General features: G+C 38.3%; 1 protein-coding gene across 1 annotated transcript in view; it reads left to right on the top strand.

Moving 5' to 3' along the window:
* Col6a6 (collagen type VI alpha 6 chain) overlaps positions 1–23,992 on the top strand; it is a 158,021-nt gene extending 134,029 nt beyond the window's left edge. Inside the window, exons 35-38 of the mRNA XM_046431363.2 lie at positions 4,165–4,261; positions 7,376–8,047; positions 9,967–10,060; positions 19,875–23,992. Of these exons, the coding sequence (XP_046287319.1) occupies positions 4,165–4,261; positions 7,376–8,047; positions 9,967–10,060; positions 19,875–20,067 (1,056 nt within the window). The 3' untranslated portion in view covers positions 20,068–23,992. The remainder of the gene's footprint in view (positions 1–4,164; positions 4,262–7,375; positions 8,048–9,966; positions 10,061–19,874) is intronic.
* The last annotated feature ends 16 nt before the right edge of the window (positions 23,993–24,008 follow it).

Raw genomic sequence — 24,008 nt, 5'->3', positions numbered from 1 at the left:
CATACACAGATGCCACTTAAATAGCCAGGGTACTAGTCTTTCCTACACAGTGAAAACCAATTGGCTAAACTTCACCAATTACATAAAAATCCAGATTTTATAAAAGAAAAGACATTTAAAAAATTATGGCCTCATAATTGGGGATTAACTCTTAATTTGTAACATTCCTAAATAAACCACCTGGGATGAAGACATCCATGCATAAATTCATAATACCCTGTCCATAGAGGCTCCAAGGCAGGGTTCCATTACAAAGAACCACCAGACCAGCAAAGTGTCCTTCCAGTTAGCTGTGTTGGTCCCCATGCTGTTTGCTTCTCCATTCATGTGGAGACAGATTATGAAGAGGGGCCCTAGGCAGCAGCAAATGAATAAAAAGGTCAACCAATCAAAAGTTACTTCATTTAGATAACAGAAGATAAAAAGCCACTCAGTTATTGTCTTCAAGTAGGTGAAAAGTTATGACTTCAGAAAAATTAGCTGAGATTCAGCTTTGCAAAACTTCCTATTAGAGCAGCACAGGTAACTTCAGGTTAGGCTCAAGAAAGAACTGTCAGAGGGTAATTTTAATTTAGCGTTGGTGTGGATTCAATGGGTGGTCAAGACAGTGCCTTTCTCTGAAGGCCTTGAATGGGGGCAATGACTCTCCAGTCAGCGTGACTTCTATCTTTCTAGAGACTGGGACCTAGGACTAAGTGGCTTTTGGAAGCCTTTTCCAGCTCTCTACTTTTTTCAGTGAAAATGTTGAAATAAGCAGAATGAAGTTCAAATATATTTCTCACCTGAAAATATAGAGAGCAGTACCTATTTTCTAAAGTTGGTATGAAGCCGGACACATAGAAAGCACTGGGAATGATAGCTTCTGCTTTAATTATCATGATTATCACTTAATAGCTTGATACTGTTAAACTAAAACCTGTTTTATTATTATTATTATTATTATTATTATTAAAAACATTACAATGCTCTTGATATATCATATTTCATACATTTGATTCAAGTGGGCTATGAACTCCCATTTTTACCACGGATACAGATTGCAGAATCACATTTAAAAAACAAAGTCTGGGAAGTTCCAGAACGGAAAATGCTATCAGCATCATTGAACCAACTCTCAGAATGAGAGGGTTATGCACGTAAATTAGGAAAGAGGGGGGCCAGGCTATGCAAATGAAGCTGTTAGGAGAAGCGGCAGGTTAAAAATTCTATAAGTGATGTTGTTTATACACAGTCCTCATAATTCTCTCATCTGCTGGCTTTATTTAGCCACAAAACAAGAGACAACTTTACATCTTGTTGCAAATAATTGGTAGCACTTATGATATAAACTTAGACATAACTCTATCCACCCACTCAAAGTGACCTGCACAGTATATTATTTATAAGGAGGTATTTCATTGTTTAAAAACTTGAACGTTAATCATTTCAGAGACTGGTAAATCTGGCTTCTTGATTCTACCCAAATAGCCTAGAGACTTTCATAATGAAGTTTCAAATTTTTGAAAACAGAACCTCATAAAATCGAGTGGCATTGACCACCAAGAGCCCTTGAGCAGAAGCAGAAGATTTACTAATGAAGTCAGAATTCCTTTCATATGACAAATGTTTAGTGAGCACCTTAACAGTACTAGGTGCTGTTCCAGGCTCTGAGGATACAAGAATAAATAAGAAAACAGAAATTTTCCCCCCCACACATGACATGCCTTAAACAGCCCTGCCTAGATAGATAGGGTTAGGGTTAGGGTTCAAAACCAAGGCAAATGCTACCAGTTGGTTAGAACACAGTGTCTGACATTACAGAAGAGAAATTGCAACTTGTGTTTGCTGTCTTTTCCTGTTTTCTATGCATTCTCTTCCATTGTGTTTTACCTTTACTGAAAGTGTTGTAGTTTTTTGTTTTTTTGTTTTTGTTTTGTTTTGTTCTGTTTTAGAACAGACCTCAGAGGTCTAATGACACCATGCATCTTTATTTTATTTTGGGATTATATTTTAAAACCCTAATTTGTTTTGTACTTACCAGGTATTTTTCAAATCTCAATTCATGGAGAGTTCAGTAGGCCAGGGTAGAATTTGGTACCTGAGCAGACTTGTGTGGTAGGCCTCAAAAGCAGCTATTTCAAGAGCAAGGACTGATTTTCCTGTTTCTTTGCACAAGGATGGTGATCACCACCCTGCAAGTTCTTCACAGTGGTATAAAGTGGGGTTTCAAGCTGGAAAATGGAAGGCCATTTTTGACTGGAAAAAAATCTCAGTCTTCACTTTGTCTCGTCACTAGCGTTTTTCCTCTGAATTTGTTTAGCAATTACTTCTTCTGATGAAATTTTACTAGTTCCCCACTAAGACTTCCAATTTAGGGTGGGCCCCTGGATCTTGGTAGGTGGCAATGAGAAAGCTCTTCCCCTTCCCAAATGGTCTGATCTGTGTCCTCTGTACCAACACTGGTTCAGTTTCCCTTGAAACTGTGCACAGAGACATCTCTTAAAACCATTAGCGGTGCAGACTCTTTCTGCTAGTGTATTACCCAAGGCACTTTGTTTATAGATCATCAGAACCAGTTTAAGGTAGTTTAAGTACACACATGCACATACCATAAGAAAAATATGGCAAAAGGACCTAGATAGGGCCCAAGGTATCCTCTGGTCCCAAGTCCAGGTAAGCTGCCTCTGGACACAATACCTTTATTTCACTTATTTATTTTTATGTGGTGCTGAGGATCGAACCCAGGGTCTTGCACATGCGGAATGAGCCACAACCCCAGCCCTCTTTCTGTCTTTCCCAGATGTTGTGTATTCTTTTCTCTATGTATTTGTGTCTAGAACTTTAGCCAAAGTCTTCAGTTATCACATACTCCATCTGAGTCTTCACCTCCAACCCAGAAAGCATGTGAAAGCAACCCAGTGGGCTCTCAGAGAGGACTCTGAGGGGCAGATATTTCTCTGTTTGTTGTACAAAGAATAATTAAAAATGACAGAAATAGTGATGAGTCTCTGGAAAAAACCTCCTTATTTCTGCTAGTGTATTATCCTCCCTTGCTCCTGATTCCACAGATGGAATACAGACAGCTGGCTACTCTAGAAACTCTTGCCATTAAACATCATCCCTCAGACCTCAGAACCCCAGTTCCAAATTCCGGATAAAATGGGTCTGGCTTGCTCGAATGTCCTTTCCCAGTCCAACTGACTGAGAAATGGTCTTACCCCCATAACCAAGGTCCTGCCTCTAAGGATAAAGTATAGGAAGGAGACTTCTCAGAGAAAGAGGGAAGCCATGAGTGTTAGACAGTAGGATTCATAGCACTTAAAATGTCATCTGGCCATATCTGAGACAATAGATAGGATCACACCTACAATTTTTCTTCAATTATCAGTTATCTGTGAGTCAGTTAATGGGCAAGTTAATTATTCTTGGACATTTGGAGCCTCCTTACTTCTCCTCACTTATCTTTTCCCCACTCTGCGCCCTCAAACTGTAAGTAAGTTGCTAACAAAGGGACCAAAGTGGAAAGGGTTGGGAGTTTCAGAAAGGAGAGCTGCCTAGACTTGGATTTGAATCTGTGTTAAAGCCAGTTTCGAGGCCCAGTGTACAGTGGAAACCTAAAGAAGTTAAAACAAGAGCGGCTCCGTGACTTCACATGGTTCTCTGGTACTTAGGCACGGGGCGGCGGGGGGGGGGGGGGGGGGGGGGGGCAGACATCTTTGATTTTCTTCCTTAAATGATGTGAGTGTCTGGTGTCCTTTCATCAGCTGTTAACCTTTCTTTGTGTTTCAATTTCTAAAATGGGGAGGATGAACCTAAGACCTAACCTCCTGGGTTGCTGAGATAACAGATATGAAGTACTTTATGCTCCTTAATGACCCACATGACACCCACTCTGTGCCAATAAGTGCTTCATGATGACAAGCCTAATTGATGCTTACCCAAGTGCCTTGTTAGTAATTGTAATATTCCCATTTTAAAGGTGAGGAAACAGAGGCAAATTTGTCAGAGCTAAAGGAAAGGTTGGGGTTAAAGTCCAGCAGTGCTCTTGGTCACCCTGACTTGCTGGGTCTTGCCATGACCTTAGAAGGAGCAGAGTTGCCCTCTCGATCCCAGCTCTGTCAACAGTCCTGGGACATTCTCGCATCCCTACCTACTAAGCAGTTCTTTCTCTCTTGCCTCTTGCAGATCGATGACACTGGCACATTCCAAGTCATAGTGATTCCCTCCGGGACTGAGGATACACCAGCATTAGAGAGACTCCAGCGGTGCACTTTCTGCCATGGTGAGACCCACAGAGAGAATATGATCATGCCTTTTAAATCCTCTGAGTCACCATTGGCCACAGCAGCTGGACCTTTGTGGCCAGAATAAGCATGGTGTAGAGAGGACCTCCTCGGGGCTCTGGCCCCACCTCATCTTGCTGCATGTTTAAGATTAAACAGATGGAGTCTGTTAGCTCAGCCTGCAGGGTCTCCTCCTATGTATCCCAGCAGGAGGGTGACATTCCAGGCCTCTCTACTTCCTGCAGCTTCCAGAAAACAGTAATGAATTTTAGAAAAACTTAGCTTGTCTCATTGCCAGGTATTTCATTTTATAAAGTATTCTATGTGAGTTTTCTGAATCTCAAATGTTCATGGCCCCAAACAGATGCTTTAAAGCAATTCAGCACCCTCCTACCTACTTGGGGAGTTTTTTTCCCCTCCAGTGCTAGGAATTGAACCCAAGCGCACCCTACCACTGAGCTACGCTCCCTTTTAAACTTTTATTTTGACACAGGGTCTTGCCAAGTTGCCAGGCTGTCCTGGAATTTACAATCTTCCTGCCTCAGCCTCCTAAGTAGCTGGGATTACAAGCATGTGCCACCATGCCTGGCAGATAGTTACAACGTGTTAGAAGGGTAGAAAACAGTAGAAAGTCATGAATCTCCATTGAAAAGAGCTCCAAAATGTTAACTATCAGAAATATTTGCCCATTGATTTGTTTGTAGTGTTTTATACCCAATTATTGGTCTAACTGGAAAAATCTAATTTTTCTTTTGAGCATTCTAATAATTATGAAAACTGTGGAAGCCACTGAGATTCGTGGTGGCGGATGTGAGAGCTGATGGTCACCAAACATTTAATATAGACCATGCACCGTTCTTCTAATCTCTTTATGTAATACTGATGGCGACGATGAGACAAGAGTTAAGATACTGTGCTTATTATGTCCTAAGCACTGCTCAAATCACTTTTCATCAATTCTATCTTTGTATCCTTATAATCACTCTAAAACATCTGAGCTATTATTAACCCCATTTTACAGACGAGGAAAATAAAGCTTAGAGTGATGTGATAATTTGCCCAAGACCTTACAGCCAGATCAAACCCAAGAAGGCTGGCTCTAAACTGCTTGCAGATTATGAGGAATGGAGGTCTCATTCTGCTCCCCTGAAACTGTCCATCTGGGCCTGAAGCAAATGCCTGATGGCTGCCCTTCTCCAAGGGTATCTGTGAGAGGCCATGATCGATGTTCAAATGACCTTATAGGGAGGTGGCAACTCTGGTGGAGAAGTAGAGTTTTCCGTCTTCTTATAGCTCCTGTGTTTTCTGCCTTTCCTCTGCTCCTCTCTAATCAATTTCTCTTTTCTGTTGATTGCACAGGGTTAGTTTAGACGCAGGCAGTCTAACTCAAAGCAATTAAGTGCTAAGCAGGCTATGGGGAGTTATACCCCACCCTATGTATTCTCAGTTGCACCTTCAAACACGATGATTACAATAGTTACAACGTGCCACACTCTTGTGCCGGTTCGTGCACAGTCAGAAGTTGCACATATGTGACTGGGGATGGGTTTTGGCTCCATTTCTTGGCTCAAGCCTTTGTTTTGTCTCTTAGGCACATGATGGAAGATATTTTGGCTGTCATTTCCTGCAATTAAAAAAACCCACAAAACTGAGCAAATGTGATTCTATAAACGGCCTTGTACACAGGTGACTGTTTTGTCATCTGTTACATGGAGTCCATAAAATTTTCCTAAATTTCACTGGGGAACTCTGACTTGTGCAGCACCATCTTTACTGGGTCCTTATTGAGTGAAGTTAGGAAGTTGGCCACATCCCCTAGGATCTGCATTTTGGTCATTAAACCTTTCATCTAATAGTTTTTCTTTATGGCCCATCCCACATCTAAATACCATCTGTCTACATACATGTTATGCTGTTTCTCTTTTTCTTTTCCTTTGATGTTTAAAGAGGGCATTCTTATCCTCAATCATTAATGTTATTGAAAAATGAGACAGAATGTCATCCCTGGCAAAGGATCTCTGGGTGGATCTGATCCTAGTTGGGTCCAACCACCTAATTATGCAGAGAAACTGCAGAACTGAGGCCCAGCAGGGGCACAGCTGGACACACACAGCATGTTTCTTCCTGCAACAAGACCTATCTAGGCACCCCATCCCTTGGGCCAAGGAGCCTCCCCACTACTGTTTCACATGGCCTCATCTCTGATAATAAATCATGACTTCATATGTAGAAACTTCTGGTAATACTGGTGTGTTCTTTGGTAAAAAAATGATTAACTCTTCTGGTCTCAATCTACTCTATAAAATTAGAAGATCAGTTGACTTCCAAGATCCTTCCATTACCAATTTACTTTATTCCTCTGAATAGTTATTTTGGTTAAATTCAATGAAATTGACTCTTTTCATTACCATGCATTCTTTTGTTAAATGAGATATACATATTTAGAAAAATGACCTATTTTATGGGAGCCCATCAATAAGCAATATTTATAGTCATTCATTTAACATGCATTGCTCTTTTAACCAAAAGCACTATGGAGACATAAGGATGGGCTGTAGCTTTGTCCTTAAGTACATATGCAGAGATAGGCATGAAGTTGTGAACTTTATTTAAATTGAAATAAAACACATGGCTTTTTTACTTTAAGCAGATTATTATTATTATTATTATTATTATTATTGTTGCATGGTAGAACAATCATAGTGAGAATGGTGATAAGGGCCACTGGTTTTAGCCTTTTAGTATCAACTAAGGACAATCAGACTCTTTCATATTATGCTACTATGTAGTCAAGATGCATGGGACAAATTGTCCACTTCAAGCTTTACAAACTCAACAGAGCCAAGATGAAACTTTTGTTGAAATCAGCCTAATTAAAAAAAAAATTGATAGCATGAGTGAATGGAATCTAAGGCACAGGTGGGTATAAAATCTGTACTTTCTGGAGATAGGTGGAAACTGTGTACTAGGAAATCCTGCTGTTGTTGGTATTCAAGCTGTTTCATAACTATTTTAACATCAAAGACTATGCTGTTGCCAAATGTTAAGATAATTGAGGTGTGATCTTTTTCTATCCACATCTACTTAGTAACCCTAAGTGACTTGGTTTGCAGATATCTGCAAGCCTGACGCTTCTTGTGACCAAGACAGACCACCCCCTGTACAGTCTTACATGGATGCTGCTTTCCTGCTAGATGGCTCCCGGAATGTGGGACATGCTGAATTTGAAGACATAAGAAGCTTCCTGGGGACCCTGCTAGATCACTTTGAAATCACCCCAGAGCCAGAGACCTCCATCACTGGAGACCGGGTGGCCCTACTGAGTCATGCCCCCCCTGACTTCCTACCCAACACTCAGAGGAGTCCTGTTAGAACTGAGTTCAACCTTACGACCTATAGCAGTAAACGCCTCATGAAGAGGCACGTGGAACAATCAGTTCAACAGCTAAATGGAGATGCTTTTATTGGTCATGCCTTACGGTGGACTCTGGACAATGTCTTTTTAACCACACCCAATCTGAGAAGAAACAAAGTCATATTTGTGATATCTGCTGGGGAAACCAGCTACTTGGATGGGGAAACCTTAAAGAAAGAGTCCTTGAGAGCCAAATGTCAGGGCTATGCCCTATTTGTGCTTTCCCTTGGCCCTTCATGGAATGACAAGGAACTGGAAGATCTAGCCAGCCACCCTTTGGACCACCACTTGATCCAGCTGGGCCGAATTCAGAAACCTGAGCACAGATATGGTGTGAAGTTTGTGAAGTCCTTTATAAACTCAATCAGGCGTAAGTCATGGAAATTGTTCTTTCTTACATGTTCAGAATATACTTGGAATTCCCCAGTAAAAGGTTGATGGGCTAGCATGTATTATTGGAAACCTCTTGTCTATCTTCAAGGGCATTGCAAGGTCAGAAAGGAAAGTATGTAATAATGGATGATGGAAGGGAGGCAACCTCTGATTCCTAAGCATTTAATTTTTTTGGCTCATCCTTTTTATGCCTCTGGTTCCTATGGCGAAACAATCATAACAAGCAGCTGTTCACACATCTGTCTGCCTGGAGCAGTGCAGTCTGAGGGTGTGAAGTCACAGCCTGGACTCTAGCTACAAAGTGGAGCCCTTGCCATGTAACATTAGCATGCTGCCCTTTGATGGAAAGTTTCATCAGTTAAACACACCGAAGGAGGAAGCCAAAGAAAAATTAGGCAATTCTTGGCTTTGCTTTCACAAATTCTGAAGGCAAAGTCTGAAGTGTGAGGAGACCCCATTTTACCTGTCAGAGTGAAAAATACAGGCTTGCAAAAACTTTCTTAGCCTTGTTAATGACTTTCGATGATGCCAAGAGTTAGTGTAACTGGTGCCCATAAGAAATAAACATGGGCTGTTATTCCTTGCAATGATCTTGCCTTGAAAACACATAGTCCATTTTGAATGCAATAGGATGGATTAAGAGAAACAATGCCCTGGTATGACTCTGAAGGTTGAAAAGCACTCAGTGCAATTTCTCAATATTTTCAAGGTAAATGGTCCTGTGATCAAAAAATTGATCACATGGGCTAAAGAGCAGCCGGTTCTAGTGCAGCTCAAGCAAGGTCCTGGTTGTATCTCCAACAGACTGGTTAAAGCTGTCAAGACACTGACTGATCAGTGCAGGGGGAGGTCTGAGGAGCCTTGGAGAGTGTCCACGGGGCTCATGTTGCGTCCTGTGCTACTCAGAGTGTGAGTCTAGAACCAGCAGTACCAGCATCACCTGGGAGCTTATTAGAAATGCATATTTTAGACCCTACCACAGATACTCAGAACCAGAACTGCATTTCATTAAATTCCTCAGGTTTTCATATGCACGTTAAGATTTGAGAAACAATGGTGTGGGGGCAAATGAGCTCCCAGAATGAAATGTATGTTGATGTGTTCTGGAATAGGAACCTGAAAGAGGAGCTAGAAAAGAATGGGGCGAGAGGTCCTTCTGAAGAGGTACACAGTAAGGGTAGCATCACGGTCCTAGGACATTCAGTCCAGAGCACACAGTCCCTCCTGCAGGAGACAGTGAGGTATCACAGCCCAGTAAAAACCTGCTACTTACAAGGATCCTGCATCATCAGGAAGAAATTTAACTGTGTTTAACAAATGTATTCTATTTAATGCTTTCAGGAAAAAAATACATTTTTCAAGTTTCCTATAAAAATGGTTTTCAAGTTTTTAAATAATATGAGGCATGCTTTATTGTCATGAAAAAATGATACACTTCCAACTGAAATGAGTCATTATGAATTGCCCAAAATAGCACTGTATTATTAGTATTATAAGTGACATAAAGACCATAAAGGGAATGTCCTTTTCCCTTTGCATTTTAATATTCTACAGAAACAAATAAAAATAAAAACAAATAAAAATAGTTCATATCAATTAAAGACCAGATCATTAGGAATGACTCATGATATTTCAGATTCTCATGGTTAACAATTTGAGCACACAAGGGCATCTTACTGAAAAGTTAGCTGAATTCACCATAAATTCAGAAGAGATTTTCTAAACTCAGTTTTGGAAATTCCTCGGAGAAATCTGCTTTCATTTCCTAGGACCACCTTAGTTGGTATCTTTCTTGATAGTTATGGAAAACAATGAAGTGACACTGTGTACAGAACAGACCGAATTAATGTTAATAGCCACGAAGAAGGGACTCTTCACAGCCTTTTCTGTTCCTAGGTGCAATCAACAAATATCCACCAGTAAACTTGAAAACAAAGTGCAACCGTCTCAGCTCTACAGACCCAAAGCAGCCCCTGTGGCAGTTCCGAAGGTACTGTCTGCTTGGTGTGATTTGATAAATGAATAGGCACTTGCCTCTTTGTCCTCTGTCTTTTCCTGCTCCTCCTTTTCTTCCTCTCTTTACCCCTCCATTTTATTTGGATGAAAAATTTATTACTATGATGTGTTAAAATATAATTCATAGGAACAAGAGAATTTTTTAAATAATCAGGTTAATCTGAAAAATAACCAAGTAGAGATGTTTGGGGGTTTTTTTGGTTGTTTGCTTTTAAATGGAGCCAGGGTTTCATGGTTCCTTAGAAATACCTAATTCTAGGCTGTAACAGGGAAGGTGCAATGGTAGCCTAGGGCAACTTATTGTGCCACGAAGCAAGAAAATACAAAACAACTAACAGCGTCATGTGAAAAGGACAAATAAATTGTCTTGTAAGGATTCCCACTGTTCTAATCTTGGGTAAACTGAACACCAGAAAGCAATGATGGTAATAAATTACAATATGCTGAATTCTTAAAACCCACAAGTCTATATAGGTTCCCAAAGCGGGGTGAAGAAGGGGAGAAAAAGCTCTTCTTTATATAAGAATACTGGCAAATAAACATGGAAGAAATAGTTGAACTAGAAAAATCACTAGTTGTAACTTACAACGTTAATTGTAAATGTGGAAACTGATGGCTCAGGGATGCTAAAACCATTCTATGATAGTTTTTTTTTTTTTTTTTGAGGGGGGCAAGTATTTTAAAAGGCTAACAGAAGCACTCACAGATGACTTATTAATTACAAGGAGGAAAATGTGTCCTAATATGATGAGACCTGGCAGGACTCCCTAAAACCACAATCTGATACCGTGTGCCTCTTGTGGGATGCAGTGGGAGGTTCCTGCTGGAAATGTCTGCGAATTTAAGCCTATTGAGAAGGTCACTGGACAACTGCAGAATGTAGAATGTTCTTAAGGATACTTCACCTATACTCTGTAGGTTTCATGTCATGAGAAACAGAGGGATATGGATGGGGTATTGTTCTAGAATAAGAGAGAATAAAGAGATGGAATAGTCAAATGTAATTGTAGGAACCTAAGTTGGATCCCAGATTTTAAAAAAAGAACTGATATAAATGATATTTGGCTGGCCAAGAATGTAACTCAGTAGTAGCGCACTTGCCTAGCATGCACGAGGCCCTGGGTTCAATCCAGTACTTCAGGAAAAACGAAAAAGAAGAGATACACAAATAATATTTGGGGAACTGGAGAAATTTGAATATGAAGTTGGGTGTTGTTACTGAATTGTGTGGATTTCCTTGGATGTGATAATAGTAGGATACTATTTGGATACTGTTTGTATAAGGGAATGTCTTTGTTCTTGAAACAGGTATGCTTTTCTTTTAATGTTACTGTTATAGCCTACTTTTAGATGTTTTTTTCTAAAGGGGAGTAGGATGGTGTGTGTGTACACACATGAACACAAGCACAGATATGGATGTACACATGCTCATATATAGTAGCAAGATGGCAAAGGTGGAGAATCTAGGCAAAAGGCATGAAGCAATTTATAGTTTTGCTCTTTCTAACTTTTGGTGGACTTCACAATTTTGAAAATAAAAAAATAACTTACAAAACTCAATGGGTGAATAAACAATAAGATACATCTGAAGAGAAACATAATAAACTAGGAAAAAGCTGAAGAAACTTTATAGTTTCTTGGACTACAGAGATGATGACTATAAGAGATTAAGAGAACAGAATGGACAGATCTAACCTATCTCTAAATGGAATTCTAGAAGGAAAAAAAATAAAAATAATAAAGAAAAGACAATATTCAAGGACAAAAAGGAATGATCATTTTTCAGAATGATATGAGTGCACAGATAAAATGAAGACAAGCTATAACAGGTAGCATAAATAAAAAGAAAGCAACAATTAGATTTGGAATAGGGCACTGTCTTGGCAGAATGCCAAGAGAAAGAAAACTTAAAATCAGCCAAAAGAAAGACCAGATCTTCTACAAAGATAATTGGGTGGCAGCTGAATTATTAATAACAGTAACAGTGGAAACCACAAGGCTACTGAGTATCTTTTAAGGTAGTAGAAGAAAATTTTTGTCAATTTAGAAAAACTGACTTTCAAAAAAATTTTTGAAAACTAGGAAAAATATTTCAGATTTTAAAAATAAGTCTATCCCAGAGAGCTTTACTAAAGGAACCTCTAAAGCATGTACATAGAGGGGGAAAAATGGCCACAGAAGGAAGAAGTAAGATGCAAGAAGTAATAGTGATAAAATTTGTCCATATTTAGGTAAATCTAGACAAATGTATTTTTATTTACTTATTTTGTGGTGCTGGGGATCTAACTCGGAGGTCTCAAGCGTGGTAGGCAAGTGCTCTAGCACTAAGTTAAACCCCCAGGCCAACATATGTATTTTTAAATAATAGTAATGTTCAATTTGTGGGTTACCAAAAAGCTGTACTTGTTAACAAACATAAAGCATTTGTCACCTAGTGGTTTTAACAGAAGAAACAGTGGTAACTAAGACTAAGAGCATCAAATTAAATATTTTTTATTTACTAATTAAGTAGGAAAAAAGACAACAAATAATAAAATGATTTCTATTACCAAAAAAAGAAAAAAAAAGAAGCCTTGATCTTTAAGAAAGGTAATACTAAAAAAAGGGACAATAATTACATAAATCACAGGGAGGTAAACAGAGACCAAGGGCTCTAGGTACTTGAACTGATGGTTAGGTTGTTGAAAAATTTTAGACTCTTTTAAAAATGCATTAGAGTTCGTCTATCAGAATTTCTTTTCTTTTTTTAACACAGAATTATTTATTTATTTACATGAGCTTTATTATTATTATTATTATTATTATTGCCTTACAATTCTTAATACAAAAGGGGTTGGAGGGGAAGGAGGGGGTATGGGGTTAGAAATGATGGTGGGATGCGATGGTCATTATTATTCAAAGTACATGTATGAAGACACAAATTGGGGTGAATATACTTTGTATACAACCAGAGATATGAAAAATTGTGCTCTATATGTGTAATAAAAATTGTAATGTGAAAAAAATAAAATAAAAATGCATTAAAATTTTTGAGGGCACACATGGAAAAATAGAAAGTAGCTAACTACCAAAAATATAGCAAGGGAAAATGGTATAAAAACAAAGACAGAAGTAAATACTTAAAAATAAAAAGCCAAGGAAGGGAAAAGATTAAAGGCAAGAAAGGACAGGTGGAAGGCACAATGACCATCAGCATGACCAGTGGCAGAACCAAGTCCATTTAAATATATCAGTAATCACAACAAAAATATACACAAACATGCCAGTTACAATCAATGATTGATAGACTTGATTTATCTTTTATTTTTTTTTGAGAGAATTTTTTTTAATATCTATTTTTAGTTTTCGGCAGACACAACGTCTTTGTTTGTATGTGGTGCTGAGGATCGAACCCTGGCCGCACGCATGCCAGGCGACTGAGCCGCTTGAGCCACATCCCCAGCCCCGATAGACTTGATTTAAAAAACAATATCCAGCATGAACTGTTTTCAGAAGACACATCTACAACATAGGGAAATGGAAAGGTTGAAAGTAAAATGATGGGGAAAAAAATTCCAGGCACATGTTTATAAAAGCTGGAATAGCTATATTAATATCAGATTCAATATACTTCTAAACAAAACCATTGTGTAGTAATTAAAGAGAGTCTGTATGTTGAGCAAAAGGAAGTCTAGCAGAGTAGAGGAAAAAGAACAGGGGAGGGGAGGGAGGACAGAAGGGAAAAGGGAGGGAAGAAGAAGGGATGGTGAACCAAGATCCAATTCCATGCATATATGATTATTTCGGGATGAACCCAACTACCATGTACAATAAGAAGGCTATAGATTTGTATAATAACAATGATAATGATAATAATAATAATAATAATAACAGAGTCTACTTGATGGCAAAGTGTCTGATTCACAAGGAAGATCCTAAATTTATATATATAATAACCTTAAAATACACAAGGTAGAAATTGAAAAAACTATAGTAAGAAACTGCCATTGAACTATCATCAAAATGAAGATTTCAAAAGTACACAGACTTGATAGACATAAATTTGTAAATACATACAAGATTTAAACATAACAAGCTTAATTTTGTAAATACATATAGTACCTTTTACAAAAGAATTAAACATGCATTCAAAGAAATACACGGAACATTAATAACTGTTGAATGGGGGTGGAGAGTTGATGGGTGTTCATTGCACGATTTTTAACTTATAAAGCAAGTGACAACACATCTCTATGACTTGGTGTCATACAACCCACACAATGCAGTTAACTTAGAAATTAATAACTATTTTAAAGTTGATGCTTTTATACTACAACCACATTTCTAAATAAATAACAGGTCAAAAAAATAATGAAAATTTAGGAGTACTTAGAACTGTGTAATATTCAAAATGCTGTGTCAAAATTTATGGGATACAGTCATGATTTAGGAACATTTATAGTTTTAATTCCTATGTTAGGGAAAATTTTAAAACCCTAAAAGCTAATGATCTAAGCATTGGTCTGAAGATTTCATAGAAAAAAAAAAACAGAGAAAGGAAAAGAAATAATGTAGTAAACATATTATTGTGTGTAATATAGTAAAAGTAGAACTTAATTTTTAAAATTAAGATATATCAAAAAGGGTAAAAGTTCTATTAAAAAACTGAATAGCATACATTAGAAATACTGAATAGTGTAAATTAGAAATAAGTGAAATCAAGTAGTTTTGAGTGTTTATTTTTGTGATAAATCATTCTGTACTCACACACAGCCACAGACCACAACCAAGTGTGCCCCAGGCACCTGGCAAATACCTTAGGCAACATGCCTACTTCTGTTGTGTAGTGTGTACTGTGTGCACTTCTGTGTGGAAATCAAGCCAGGCAGGCAATCCAGAAGCCCCAGCTCTGGCCTCTCTGAGAGACCTCTGCCTGCAATCTCTTGCTCACCTCCTGGGGAGAGTTGTCCAGGGGAACTGTCCAGCAGCAAATACTGCCTGAATTCAAGCCTAAAATAAGCCTGTTTGCCTCAATCTAAGAGGAGCGGAGCGCCCCCTGCTGCAGGTGCCTGGCAGCTCAGAAGAGGGAAATGGAGTGAGTGAGGCCACATCTTTACATGGAGGATGTCTTAAAGCTGTATAAAAGCAGGGCTGAGGCAGGTGTGGCAGAGCTACAAGCTGGCTAGTTTTGTGGGCTGTGCACTTGCAAAGGGCCTGGGTGCTCAGTAGGGCCTGAATTTGGGGTTTAGTGCTCTCCAGTCACTATTAATGTTATTTTGGAATTTGTGTTTTGTATTGGGGTCCAAATGGACACAATGGCAAATGGCACACAGTGGCAAATGGGGACTTGGAGCCTCAGTCTACTTACCACCCCATTTTCTGCTACCTCCTGGCTCCCTAGGTCTGCCCTACCTCCCCCTTCTTGGTGAGGGACCCAGGCACACAAGAGAGTGGGGACCGGGAAGGCAATGGCCATCTGCTCCAAGCTAGTGATGCCACAATACATTTGCCATTGCTTTCCTCCATATAAGCATCCAGTACATTCCAGGAAGGAGGTGGTGATATTCTTGGGGATCACCCCTCTGCTGAGGGTTAGGACAGACAGCTGAGGGAAGATGAGATGCCTGGCTCAATTTCCAGACCAACTGTCTAGAGGCTGGTGAGAGGAGGAATCTGACAGTTGGCTTCATAGGCCAACTCATAGGGAACTGGACTTTTAAAGGTAAATAAAAATTGTCCACAGCAGGTTGGAGAGACAGAGACAACAGAAGAAAAAAAATTCATTTTTTTCTAAACTAGAGGCTCAAATTTGCATTTTGTATTGATCTCCAAATATGATGCAGTCAGCCATGACTGCAAGGGCATATGCCAGAGTCAACCCACACAATTAAAAGGCATTTCTGGAAACCACTCCACCATGCTCTCTGTTTGAAGAGCAATATGAATAGGAAGAGAAGACTCACAGCAATTTTGGACAGGAAGTTTCTAACCCCTTCTCTACAATGCCTTAGATACACAGGAGGCTCAGCTTCTCCTGTGATTCTGAAATGATGAAATGGCTGGGGTATCAAGAATTGAGAAGTAAAATCTGTTCCATGTTCCACATTGGTGAACTCCCCAATGGTATAATAGACCAGGACTCCCCAGGCCTTCTTTTAAATGACCAAAGACTCTCATAAAAGGTAATGAATCACCCAGCTGCTTCTGAAACTTGCTAGTTGAGTCATTCAAGAGAAGTGAAGCAGAACTGAACAGAGGATTGTGGAGGACGAAAATGCCTGTTAGGCAAGAGGTCTGGCCGTCCGTCCTCCGAATGACCTGCCTAGGAATTGGATCGTTCTGTTGTGAGATTTTGAGGAAAATGCATAAGAAGCTGGTTCTTATCAGATGGAAAAGAATTAACCACAAGCTACCAGGGAGACAGATGGCCAGAGGGTAAGATTGCAGGGTGGCTCTTGTAAAAGCACTTAGATCAGGCTCAGAGACAATAAGACAGATAGCCACCTGTTTATTGCTTTATCCAGTCAGGGAAGCATTTGTGCCAGACTATAAAGCAGTGACAGGCTAGAGCCAGAGCAAGTGAATTATAAAAATGGACACAGTCACCAATGCCATATGAATAACACATCTGTTGCAATTAGGCTTTTCTAAGTATGTTTTATGGACATACAAAACATATATTAAGGTAAAAATAATTCTGGAAGTAGAAGCAATCTTGTCTACATTTTCTACTCCAATGCAGCAAGTCAATTATGTAGCACAGCTCACTCCTGATTATCTGCATAGATGGAGGAATCTGTTTTTCACAGAGCTGAAATCTATAATTAGTTCCATCCACCACCACCCCTTTTTATTTAGAATTTGCCACATCTTTCTTTCAATGGCTTTTAGTGGAGCTGAGCACAAGATGCAAAATGAATTAATTATTTCATCCTTATTTCTTTGTCTTGACTACCTAATGATGGAATCACCAATCAGCACAGAATTTTCTGAACAATAGAGAGTAGAAAAAAAGAGAAATAAAACTGGGAAATAAATAGTATTTATCAAATGCTTAGGAAATGCAAATGCCTACTATAAGACAAGGTATGGAAATTCAAAGGTAGGGTGTTTTAATGTTTGATCCCTTTGAGAATAAAAATATTTGAGAGGGGGAAAAATAGCAATGTCATGCTTTGAGGAGTTGCAAATTCACAATTTTTTCTTAATTAAGATCGAAGATGACGACAAACATAATTAAACTTTCCATAAAAGGAAAAATAAAAAGAAAAGGCAGGAGGGAGATGGTGGAAGAGAACAAAATAAGATAATCAATCCATGAAACCATGGCTTCTGACACAAGAATGCCTTCCCCATGATCGGTGGTGCCATATTCTGTGTATATAGACAATCATGACTGAGAATTTGAATTCATAACTGAGTCTGGAAATTAATAATACAGTGAAGGATAAAAATGGGAGAGAGTGTGAAGAAGTTGTGTTCACGATAAAATTTAGCCATGGCTACTGTTCTTAAGTTGGATCATCTCAGTACATCTCTGATGGCACTGACAGAAGTGAACTGAAATGCACTTTGTGATTTGAGTTTCAGAAGCCAGACACATAGTATCTAGTGCTTGGCAGTTTGGTGGGGGTGTGTCAGGGAACATGAATGGCATGATTTTGTTATTCTGAGGGTTTCCTTCACCTATAACTCTGTTTATAGATGAGGGAGAGTGCACATTCATATGTTCATGCATATGTAAAAAAGTGAAATAATTTTAGTTCAAATTTGTTACATATTTTCCCACTGTGCTCATTTCCTAAGTATTGATGTTTTGTGAGGTCAGATTTTATAGCTAGTGAAAGCAGAAAGAATGGATCACAGTGAATATTGCCACTGTTCTGATGTCAACATTTGGACATTCTCTTGAATTGTCCCTTGAGCACAATTCAGCCAGTAGCTGAAGTTTATCAGCATCAATGAATCTCTCTCTTCTCATGTCACCAGTCTCTCACATATTCATTCTACAAATATTTATGAGGAGCCTGCCATTCTGTAACCATATCCAGGTGCTTCCATAACATTTACTATTTCACTCTCTATTCCAGGTATTTCAGTAGTTCTCCATATTGTCCTAAATAAAAACCTAGTTCAGTGAAAGTAACATTGGATTCCTACTTTCAGAAAAGTTGGGATTTTGGGGCATGGTGGACATGCCTATAATCCCAGTGGCTTGGGAGGCTGAGGCAAGAGGATCAGGAGTTCAAAGCCAGACTCAGCAAAAGCAAGGCGCTAAGCAATTCAGCGAGACCCTATCTCTAAATAAAATATAAAAAAGAGCTGGAGACGTACGTGGCTTAGTGGTTGAGTTGCCCCCAGCTTCCATTCCTGGTACCAAAAAAAGAAAAATAAAAAGTTGGGATATAGCTCAGCTCTATCACTGACCTTCACCTTCATGCACTGTAACCGACAGAGCACCAAGGTAAGGGACTTCAATTGTTGCTCACAAAAACACGCATTGTTTTTCATTCCCACTTTACATTTGAAGAAACGAGGATTAGTCTAGTTAAATGATTTGCCCAGACTGCTCAGTTTGTAAGTAGAGGTCCTGGATTACATTTTTTGGACCCATGACTCTTTCTACTACATCCCTTAAATTAAATTTATCTGAATGGCTCTTTTCTTGCACTGTACAATACAGTGGCCACTAGTTATATATGGCTATTTAGAGCAATTAAGATTATATGAATTAGAGGCTGGGGTTGTAGCTCAGTGGTAGAGCACTTGCCTCACATGCATGAGGCCCTGGGTTCAATCCTCAGCACCACATAAAAATAAATACAAAAATAAAGATATTGTATCTATCTACAACTGAAAAAATATTTTTAAAAAGATTTTATGAATTAGAAAATTCAGTTCTTCAGTCACACTGTCTCAAGTGTGCAATAGCTATATGTGGCTGGTGACTGCCATACTGGCCAGGGCAGATTATAAGACATTTCTATCTGTGCAGAAAGTTGTATGGGCAGGTTTGAATTTCTAGCTACCACTTGGCCCCTACAATTCCCCAACTACTTTACCTGGAATTCAAGGCATTCCAGAGTCTGACTCCCACTCTCCTCTGTTGTTGGGTTATTCATGACTCCCAATCAGGCTCTTTATGTATCTACCAGACTGGGCTGTCTCCCACTGTAGCTAACAAAGGGCCTTACATAGAAGTGAAAATAAATATTTGGAGGGATAGATGGGTGGACAGGAGGAAGAAATGGAGGGAAGAGAAGAAAAAAGTGTGTGGCATACAGTCATGTTTTCATCAGATGCTTTTTGACGATTTCTGTGAACAGATAAGGTCTCACAAAACTTACTTTCTGTTTGAGTGGGTAAACAGATCATGAATAAGTTTATAAGTAAATAAAAATTAAGATAGTGTTATGAAGAAAATAAAAACATGCTGTGTTGGGTGACTGAAAGTGGGGAAGGAACTGGGAAAATGATAAATGTGGTGGTCTCTGATGAGGGACCATTTGAACCCAAATCTGAAGAATGAGACCCACCATATGAAGGTCTGGGTGGAACATGTTCCATACAGAAGAAATGCTGCTACCAAAATTATACTTTTGTATACTTATACAAGATTTCTCATTTGTCAGCTTGTGATATATGGGCCAGTTTAAATCCCCAGTTTAATAATCTTTTTAAAATTACCCTGGAGGAAGGATGCAATAAGGAAATGAGTACAATTAATTTAGGAAACAAAGATTAATATGGAGTCTATTAAAGTTGAAATGGCATTTATCTTCTACGATGTTCTCTTCCTTGTTGTATAGCTTTGTTCCTGGACCACAGAAAACTGTCCTCAAAGAGGATGCATTACAGCGGACAAAATTCTTCCAAGATAAGAAATATCTTTCAAGAGTAGTGAGAGGTGGCAGAGATGATGCTATTTGGAGTTTTCCCAGGAACGCATCCCATACTTCTAAAAATGGAAGGAGAATGACAAAACCTACTCCCAAAAGATAAGACATTCAAGAAAGTGCTCAAATAATTTAGCATGGTAAGACTTGGACTTAAATAATAACTAAATCTACTCCAGAACTCTGGCAACTTTTATTTGGATATCTGCCTACCAGAAGTCCATTCTGGTGGGATGAACAAGCCACAGGTTGTAGATTATCAGGTAACTTGACTCTCCATACTCACTGGTATTAAGATATATCTTACCATTTATTTGACCATTCCTGACAATTCCAGCACTCTAAGACTGATATGTTTAACAACTGTTATCATTAGAAAAGGGAAGAATGAAAGAAGTACTTTGGAAAGTGTAATGGAGATATACTTTAAAGGTAAATTTTACATAGTGTATGTGTGTGTACATGAGCCAATGCTAATACTTTTGATTGCAGATTTCTCAGTCCATTTACTGCAAACCCAGCCTTCTTTCTTAACTCAGCACTGTTTAATGCTCATCTATTTAACCAAAGTTTTTTAACGTTTGGTGCAACTCGAATAATATTTACCCAGAGACTGATGCTGTTTGTATATCATATTTTTGGAAATTTGACCTTTCGTTATTATTCCATTTAAAACACATCCTATTTCTGTGTGGAATGATTACTACTCAAATGGGTTTATGCTAGAAGTTTGTCTTTCATCTTCTGCAGTTGTTTGTTTGGACTGGTGAGAAACAGAGAGGAATTTTCTCCAGCTCTAAATCCTCCTAAACCCACTGAGGAACTCATTAATTCTCCCAGAACATAAATTATTGCTTTTCAGCTAGATGCTCTATCTTCATTATAAAACTTCCTGCTAAGCCATTTTGATGGATTTCCAGTCTTTCTTCCTTGTTATGGTCACTTATTAATTTTCATTAATCCTTGTATGCTTTAGAGAAGAAGGGTAAAGACAACTGGTTATGGGTAATGTTCTGAGTTACTTCTGGTACTTATTGAGTCAATAATGAACAGCACCAAAACAGGATTGGCAAAACTCTGAAAAGAGCTTTAAATAGATATTGAGTTTGAAAAAGGTAAGAAAATCTTTAAAACTTTAATCTAAAAATCCATATCAGTTGAAGAAATCCAAGAGATCAGAGTAATTCAGAGCAGGAAAACATCTTCAAAGTGCCTAGTCTCTAGTATCATTCTCTGATGACTTTGTTTCCTTATCTCCATTCAATTTCATCTCTTATGAAATTTCCAACAACTAAACACCCAAGTAGCACTGTTTATTTAGACTCAATATTCAGACCTTACCTCAGTCTAAGAGCTGGTTCCACAGCTGGCAGCAATGACCCTGCTAGGCAGAATATCACTGTTTTTATTAAGGGAGGGAAACTGCACAGATATGAGATAACTGATACCAAAGACCGATAGAGTCCTCTCAGATTTTCTTTTCTATACCTCTTTTATAATGCCTGAATTGAAAAGCCATCTGTAGTATTTTTTGAAGCACTTCTGCCATCTCTACTCAGGCAACTCTATGGAGATAGCTCCCACATCTTCAGAGGAGCAAGAAATCCAAGGAGTTAAATGTCGCGTTAATACTCAGGTAACAGAGAAGAATAAAGCACATCAGGTTTCTTCGTCCGTCCTAAATGGTGCTTTGGGGTTCAGGAAAAATTTTTTTCCAGTACAGGAAATTGATGAATAATATTTAAGAGGCATTTTAATAACAGGAACTTTTCTAATTAAGTTTGGATTAAGTACAAACACCTTTCTTCTGTTTATTATTGGAAATACTTTGGAAATGTATTTTTTTTTTCCCTGTGTTCATAAGTAAAGTACACCAAACAAATATTTTCTTGTGATTGAGATTTTTTTAGCATTTTGGGTCAGGAATCAGAAGTATGCTACAAAAAGAAGTTCCTTTTTAATAACTCCTAATCTTGGCATTTCCATGATTTACATTTCTCCTAAAGTGAAAAACAGCAGAAATTAAGTGAATGTTAATAAAGTGCTGTTGTGGTGCATCTTGGCTTAGAAATGCAAATTGATTGTAAGGGACCAGCCTCCCATTATCTCTGCATTGAGCTGGGAGTCAAACTTGATTTAAAAACAACAGCAACAACAAAGGGAGATCAGTAGAGGAAAGGGACTAAAGGGGTGGTTGGGAGGGAGGGAAGAAGTGCTGAAGAGTGATATAGGCCAAATTACATTGTTAAACTATGTATTATGTGCATGTATGAACATCTAACAATAAATCCCATCAGTCTATACAACTATAATGCATCAATTAAAAAAAAAAGTGGGTAAAGAAGTAGAGGTCAAAAAGGTATGTCAAGGGTAGGGAGGGGAATGAGAATAGGAAAGACAGTAGAATGACTCAGACACAACTTTCCCATGTTCACATATGACTACACCACAGTGAATCTCCACATCATATACAACCACAAGAATGGGATCCTAATTAGAATAAGTTATACTCCATGTATGTATAAGATGTCAAAATATATTCTACTGTCATGTATATCTGAAAAGAATTTTAAAAAGGGATATAATTGAACATGCCATGGATTATAATACTTAGTAATAATTCAACCAATTTTTTTTTTTTTTAAAAAGTAGCATTATTTGGGGAATTGAGGAGAGAAGAATGACAATGGGAAAAAAGGATCATATTCCTGTCAGCCCATTCACTGTTTTCTCAGCATTTCCCACATTTATTAGTCTAATGGCTTACCTAATAGTTTCTGGCCTAAAGTCTCTTATCCATGTGAAATTCATGTATCAAAAAATTTTCCCCAACCTGTGAAGACTCTAAATCTGACTTAAAACCTAGAAACCCTGTAAATATGGTCTTAAAAAAATTTTTGTTTTAGTTGTCAATGGATCTTTAGATTTTATTTATTTATTTATATGCAGTGCTGAGGATTGAACCCAGGGCCTCACACATGCCTGGCAGGAACTCTACACTGAGCCATAACCCCAGCCCCCCCAGTAAATATGGTCTTAACAGACTTAAAGGGAAACTGAGGCAACACACCATGACAATGCCAATACTAAGGATACAGACTACTACCCCAGTAAACTAGGGGCACCGTCAAGAGTTAATCACTCCTGACTTTTTTCAAGTGACTGGCATTTCCCAACAATTCTGTTGTTATCTGTTTAAAAACTAAGTTATTGAATTGAAAAGCTAGTTATATATGCATTGTAAACTGTTACATACTAAAGCTGAATTATATAATTAAAGAAATAGAGCTGGGTGTGGTAGCACATGCCTGTAATCTCAGCTACTTGGGAGGCTAAGGCAGGAGGGTCATGAGTTTGAGGCCAGCCTGGGCAAGAGGAAGACCATGTCTCAAAATAACAATGATAATAATTACAGAAAAATAGAAAATTGTTTAGTGTATTTCTTAACAAGTAGTGTTTTGCACCAGACTCAGATTATCTACTGAATGTTTTTATACTCATGTAACTAAAACTCAAATATTTTGAACACCACGAACCATTCTGTAAATGGATAAGAATAAAATGTGGAAAATTAGGTTTGCATACAAACTGTAACCCATTACCTTTAAGGGTTTTATCTTAGTGGGAAAGGCCTTTTGAAAATACAAATTTCTGGCATGTTTTTCACTTGATCTTTTATTTTTTTTTCAAGGCATTTAATAATAATCTACGCTGGATAATGCAAGCTGGTAGACCAAGCTACAGAATTCATGGTAGAGCTTATAAAAAATAATGATCGTGGCCAAGAAGACCCAATTTCTCCAGAGCTAATACATCAGAAATTAATTTTACAGTGTTAAATACCTAATAAGGCAGACTGTAAAACAAAGGACGACAGATCAGAGAGCAGAGAAGAATACAGTTATGAATGTCCAAAGATTTGGACCCAAGGCCTAGTTCTGTCTCTGTTTCCTTGTGACACCCAGTTCATTTATTCAGTTCAGAATAAGTGCTGTTAGAGAGATTTCCCTTGCTTATGTTTACTATTTAAAACACCACCCAAAAAAC

Source organism: Marmota monax, unplaced genomic scaffold, assembly GCF_021218885.2.
Source record: "Marmota monax isolate L192 unplaced genomic scaffold, Marmota_monax_Labrador192_F-V1.1 WCK01_AAM20220418_F8-fsc00022, whole genome shotgun sequence".
NCBI lineage: Eukaryota > Metazoa > Chordata > Mammalia > Rodentia > Sciuridae > Marmota > Marmota monax.
The sequence above is the reverse complement of the archived record's forward strand: the minus strand, read 5'-3'. Positions and strand labels throughout refer to the sequence as shown.